The 5,895-nt window shown below is 37.5% G+C and overlaps 1 protein-coding gene across 1 annotated transcript; it reads right to left on the reverse strand.

The window, feature by feature from the left end:
- Nucleotides 1-3,476: 3,476 nt before the first annotated feature.
- On the reverse strand, nt 3,477-4,421 carry LOC135204559 (gastrula zinc finger protein XlCGF8.2DB-like). Its single transcript, XM_064234717.1, has one exon. It carries the CDS (start codon nt 4,419-4,421, stop codon nt 3,477-3,479), a length of 945 nt encoding a protein of 314 aa, XP_064090787.1.
- Nucleotides 4,422-5,895: the final 1,474 nt, after the last annotated feature.

Raw genomic sequence — 5,895 nt, forward strand, 5'->3', positions numbered from 1 at the left:
AAATCATACAAAAAATACACATGAACAAGAGAATTGGAGAAGGCAAAGGAAAATTTCTTAACCTAACACTGTGCAGTGTTCAATGAGAAATATTGTAAGAAAAAACAGTCATTTATTTTACCTTTGCATAAAGGTTACACAACCATTTTGCATCAAATTCACTCTGGCCAAAATACTTTGGCTCTGCCTTGACTTCTAATAAAGACTCTGCAAATGAAGAGCCTTCATCTGCATTTTCAGTGAGACCCTCCTCCAGATTCTCCTTCTCTTCTTTGAGTAACAGCAATATGATGGTCAATGAATTGGATCATAAAAATATGTGGTTTTTTCTTTTTATCGTCCCTTAGGTTGCTGTTGCCTTTTTTTCTATAGATTTTGCAGACAAGTTCACAATAGTTATCTCCCTATCAAGTGCAACTTACTTTGGGGCGCAAAACATTAACAAATCTGACAGTGCAACTAAACATCCTCGCTGATGAGTGACCTTTCTTTTGCATTTTGGCACCTGAAAAACAGTCTGGCATTCAGAACCAATGACTATGATTTGCAGAATACAAGACAAAAGTACAACATGCCGTGTAAAAGAAGAATATCTATCCTCCATGAGTGCTCACATATGTTATGAATCTACAAGAAAAAAACTGTTTCAACATTGTGTGGAAGAATGAGATCTTTCTTGAGTTAACACATTCACTCTAAGATGAACCTAATGAAAAAACCTAATGAAAAAGAACTCTTGGAAACTAAGTGCAGATACAGGATATGACTTCTTTCTAGCAGGAGTTTTCACACACCTTTTGAGACACCTTCATTCAAAACAGACGCAGGAGTCAAGTAAATAAAATCATGTAATAAAAACTACTTGGAAAGAGATCAAGTAAACAATTTCTGTCTAGTGTGAATTCTCTTGTCTTTTGAGAGGACTTGGTTGAGAAAAACTTCTTTGACATATAGAGCAACTATGTATATGGTTTCTCTCTGGGTTATGTTATTCTTAATTTTCAATTTATATCAGGGGTGCAATGGGCCCCAGCCTGGGGTCTATGGGTGCACCTCAAAATTCCACTAGCCTTATATCCAAGGGCTCGTTTCAAGGTGTTTACCATTGCTTTGAGGGCAGCAATCTGCACCTCATTTATACTGGGCAACTTTGTATACCCTGGAGATATTTTTGCATATTTTTCTTTAAGTCCTGTTGCTCCTACCACCAAAGGTATTTTTATTTATTTCCTTCAGTTCCCATGTGCTTTTCAGGTCATTCTTCAGGTCTTCATATTTTGTTATTTTATGCCTTTCAGCTCTATTGAGAGCAAAGTCACTGGGTACAGTCACATCTATAATCTTTGCTGTTTATTTTGTTCCAGATCACAACATCAGGTCCCATAGCACCTCCTCCTATATATATCTTCCTGTTGGAATTTCCTTGTCATAAAAGATGGTTACAGCTCTATCGGAGGTGACTGGATCTGGTTCATGCTCCAACACTTTTCCTTTCATTTCATTTCTGTATACTTTGAATATTTTTGTTGTGGTGGGCTGTGTAGTGACCATCTGCAAGCAGTCTTGCAGGCTGATATCAGATGACTAACACTCAATCGCTGCACGAAAAAACCTACAAGGATCAATTGCTGATATGCCCCCCATTTTCTTGAAGCTGTTTGTTAGGAAGCTTCATCTTGTGCTCCTATTATCAGTCTTCCTCCATCATAACCTAGATCTTCATTTCTTATCCATCTGAGTGACTCTTTGTTGTCTATGAAACTTTTTTCCAGTTCTTGAAATGTTCCTGCTCTTCCATTGTCTTTCTACCTTTCCATTCGAAGTCTCTCCTCTCTGTGACTGTATTTCTGCTTGGTCTTCCTGGCTATCGTTTTTGCTGGAGTCTGTTCAGTACCCTCTGTCTTCTATCAGATCTCCTGCAAAGTTCTTAGCCTGTTTTGTTATTGATGTTAGTTGTCTCAGGGCTCCATTGTGGTGTTGGGCAACCTATACTTACTATTGTTGCTTTTTAGGCCTGATTGATCTCAGTCAGGCCTAATCCACCTTCTCTGTGAGGGAGGTATATTCTGTCCATACACTTGTGTCTGTATGTGACTTTATGTAGGGTGAGAATCTTCTTGGTTTTAATATCCATCCTGTCTAACTCACCTCGTGGCCAGTCTACAATGCCAAAACCATGTCACCACTGGTATCACTAGCTGGTTTATAGCAGTGATCTTGTTCTTTGATGTTAATTCTGACTTACGTATCTTCTATGAGCAGCTGATGTATTCTTTCTTTATCTTTTCTCTCATTTTCTTGTATTTCTGCAATGACTCCTGTGACTCATTTGTAGGTTGTTGATAGACAGAAGATGGCCCTATATTTGTTAGGGAGCTCAGTCTCAGAGCTCTTAGGGAGAAAGTTGGTGCTTCCTGTTGTGAGTCACTCTGGTGATTCTTCTCATTTTACTTTTCTTGAAAAGGCTTGCACTTAAGTGTAGTGTAGTGCTAGGATCTTTTTAAGCCAGACATTTGAGATCTTGCCTATTCCTGGGGTCTTGAAATGACTATATTCTTTTACTTCTGTTACTTTTTCTATGATGAAGCTTATTGGTGGCATTTGCTGTTTCTGGCTGTTCTTCTGCCTAATGGTGTCAATCCATGAATTCTCTTGGTTTTGTCTAGGGTCTTCAAACATTGGCTTCTAAAATCTCTCTAGGTCTTCCTTGCTCAGTGGTGTTCGTACCTCCACTGTTTTTTTCGTCATGTTTCTATACACAATCTTTGGATTTTGACTAAACTGTCTATTTATCTGTTTTGCTTTTACCTTCTGTTATTTGTTTCCTATTTGTGAAGCTAGGTCCTTTATATTGGCTTGGTGTTCTGCCAGTTTTCCACTCATTTGTTCATCCCATATTCTGTATTTTTTCTTTTATTTTCCATATTTTCTTGAGCAGATTTTGTGAGTGATTTTGATCTGTCATATAGTTGGTCATTTGAAAGATCTCTGCCTTAACTGGTTTATTTTATCATGTTGTTTCTTTTTCCTCTCCAGTATGCAACCTCATATGACGTGTAAGATGTCGTTTCTGGGAAAATGCTTTCCCGCATGCGTTGCACATGAATGGCTTCTCTCCAGTATGGGTGATCATATGAGCTGTAAGATTTGATTTCTTGGAAAATGCTTTCCCACATTCCTTGCACATGAATGGCTTCTCTCCAGTATGGGTGATCATATGAGCTGTAAGATTTGATTTCTGGGAAAATGCTTTCCCACATTCGTTGCATATGAATGGATTATCTCCAGTGTGGCTTCTCATATGAATTTTAAGAAGATCTGTCCTGGGAAATGCTTTCCCACATTCCTTACACATGAATGGCTTCTCTCCAGTGTGGGTTCTCATATGAATTGTAAGAATATCTTTCCTGGGAAATGCTTTCCCACATTCCTTGCACATAAATGACTTTTCCCCAGTATGGATTCTTATGTGAAGTTTAAGACTTGGTTTCTGGGAAAATGCTTTTCCACATTTCCCGTTGCAATTTTGTTAATGGATTCTCTCCGGTGTGGATTCTCATAATAATTGTAATAAGAAGATCTTTCCTGGGAAATTCTTTCCCACATTCGTTGCATATGAATTGCTTCTCTCCAGTACGCAATCTCATATGATGTGTAAGACTTGGTTTATGGCAAAATGCTTTCCTACATTCATTGCATATGAATGGCTTCTCTCCAGTGTGGATTCTCATATGAATTGTAAGACGATCTTCCCTGAGAAATCCTTTCCCACATTCCTTGCAAATGAATGGCTTCTCTCCAGTATGCAATCTCATATGATGTGTAAGACTTGGTTTCTGGGAAAATGCTTTCCCACATTCCTTGCACATGAATGGCTTCTCTCCGGTATGGATTTTCACATGACTTGTAAGATGTGGTTTCTGGGAAAATGCTTTCCCACATTTCTTGCACATGAATTGCTTCTCTCCTGTATGGATTCTCATATGAACTATAAGATTATGTTTCATGGAAACTACTTTCCCACAGTCATTGCATATGAATTTCTCTCTGGTAGGATTTGTGACATCATTTGTAAGATTAATTTTCTTGTAAATTGCTTTTTCACAGTCAGTGGATACAAAAGGCTTCTCTCCATTGTCACGGATCCTTCTCTCTTGTTTTACTTCCTTTTTGCAAGTTTGTGGATGTTTTTCATTCACTGTTGAATTCATTTCATATGAATATTCATCATCTTCATTAGACTCACAGAATTCCTCTGGCTCTATTTTGATGTCCATCAATGAATCCAGAGACATAAAGTCTCCATCACTGGTTCCACTAAAGGCAGCCAAGTTGCTGTTTTCTTGATTTATGGAAGGTAGTGATAATGCACCTTCAGTTTCACTTTTCAAAGGAAATTCTAAAGAATGTCCTGGATTCATTTTAGCCTTTTTTCCTGTCCTGCTCTGTAATGACAATGTGTTCAATTCACAACTCTCAACACACAATTGTTTACAAATAATTACTCAATAAATCTGTTAAAAATGAAGTTCAATATTTTGAAGGACTACAACTAGATTTCACTGCTCATGTATGAATCTAATATTCAAAACAAATTTTACTTGTAGTTTAAATTTGTTATATATGCATACAATAATTCACTGTTGTCTCATACACTTTAAGTGTTGCTATTGGTAATGTTCCATGTAGTACCATTAAACAACATGGATTTCCCAAAATCCTGATGCTAATCAAAACTGACGAAGGAAGGAAGGTTCTTCTGAGGGAGAATCTGAAATCAAAGAATGCAACACAGAGTTAGGAAACATAATGCCAGAACTGAAGCAGCAAAATAATAGATCAAATTCAATTCAGGTTCCCATAGAGGTCTCAGGCCGATTAACAAAGTGTGCATTTGATAGTTCTATCCAAACATGAATACAATCCTACCAAACGTTGTCCAGACACAGCATCAAAACATTCCTTAGGCAACAATGCTACAATAGATTAACAGTTAATATTAACGCCCACCACCTCACATCTGAAAACCTTCTTAGCTTGAACACATCTCATTAACAAATCAAAGGCCAAGAATAGAAAATGCAAGAGACCAGCATAAGAGTTTTGTGAGGGTAACAGCAGGAAAGATACAGTACACAGCAAATTCTTAATTATATGTGATCCAGCTATACATAACACCATATTATCCACAGATGCAGTAGATATTAATAAAACAAAATAGTAAGGGTGAATTGAGTAGTAATTTGAAGAGAGATGAAAGTTTTCAAATTAGTTTCACTGATTGTTATTGTGGATACAATACATGAGTAGCTATTATGACCAGCAACACTGATGACAGTCTTGGAAGGCATGTGCTGCTACATTTCTTTAAATATGACATTTTTTTCAGTTATACGAACCAGAGTTTTTTATGAAGGAGTATCTTTCAGTGCATGTTGGAAATGGGTTAACTAGTTGTTAAGAAGAGTGAGTAAGGTAATGCAGACACAAACATGAAGAAATGGACCAGGGAAGAGAATAAGGAAATATAGAGATGCTACATCAGAAGCAACCCGATGGAAAGAGGTTACAGAAGAAGGCAGATCAAGTAATGAACATAAAGAAAAAGAACTGGCCATCCTCAACTGAAAGAGATGAATTGGAAATAGAAATAACACCCAGCAACGAAGGACAAGAAGACGAACTAAGAGATGATACCACAGAAGACGACAGAAATGATGAGCTACCAAACGACGACACATGACGAAACACGGAAGAAGTAACGGAGAGAGACGGAATGGCTGGAAAAGATCAGGCAATGGATGAAGCCAGATACAGGAAGAACAAATATCCCCTCCATGAAAGCCTACAACACTAAGAAACTAAGGGAAAAAACAAGTGAAGTCAATGAAATAA

This window comes from Macrobrachium nipponense, chromosome 47 (genome assembly GCF_015104395.2).
Source record: "Macrobrachium nipponense isolate FS-2020 chromosome 47, ASM1510439v2, whole genome shotgun sequence".
NCBI classification, from domain to species: domain Eukaryota; kingdom Metazoa; phylum Arthropoda; class Malacostraca; order Decapoda; family Palaemonidae; genus Macrobrachium; species Macrobrachium nipponense.

Excerpts from the sequence above, each read along its gene's own strand:
- LOC135204559 (XM_064234717.1), bottom strand. The coding sequence starts at position 4,421 with ATGAATCCAGGACATTCTTTAGAATTTCCTTTGAAAAGTGAAACTGAA.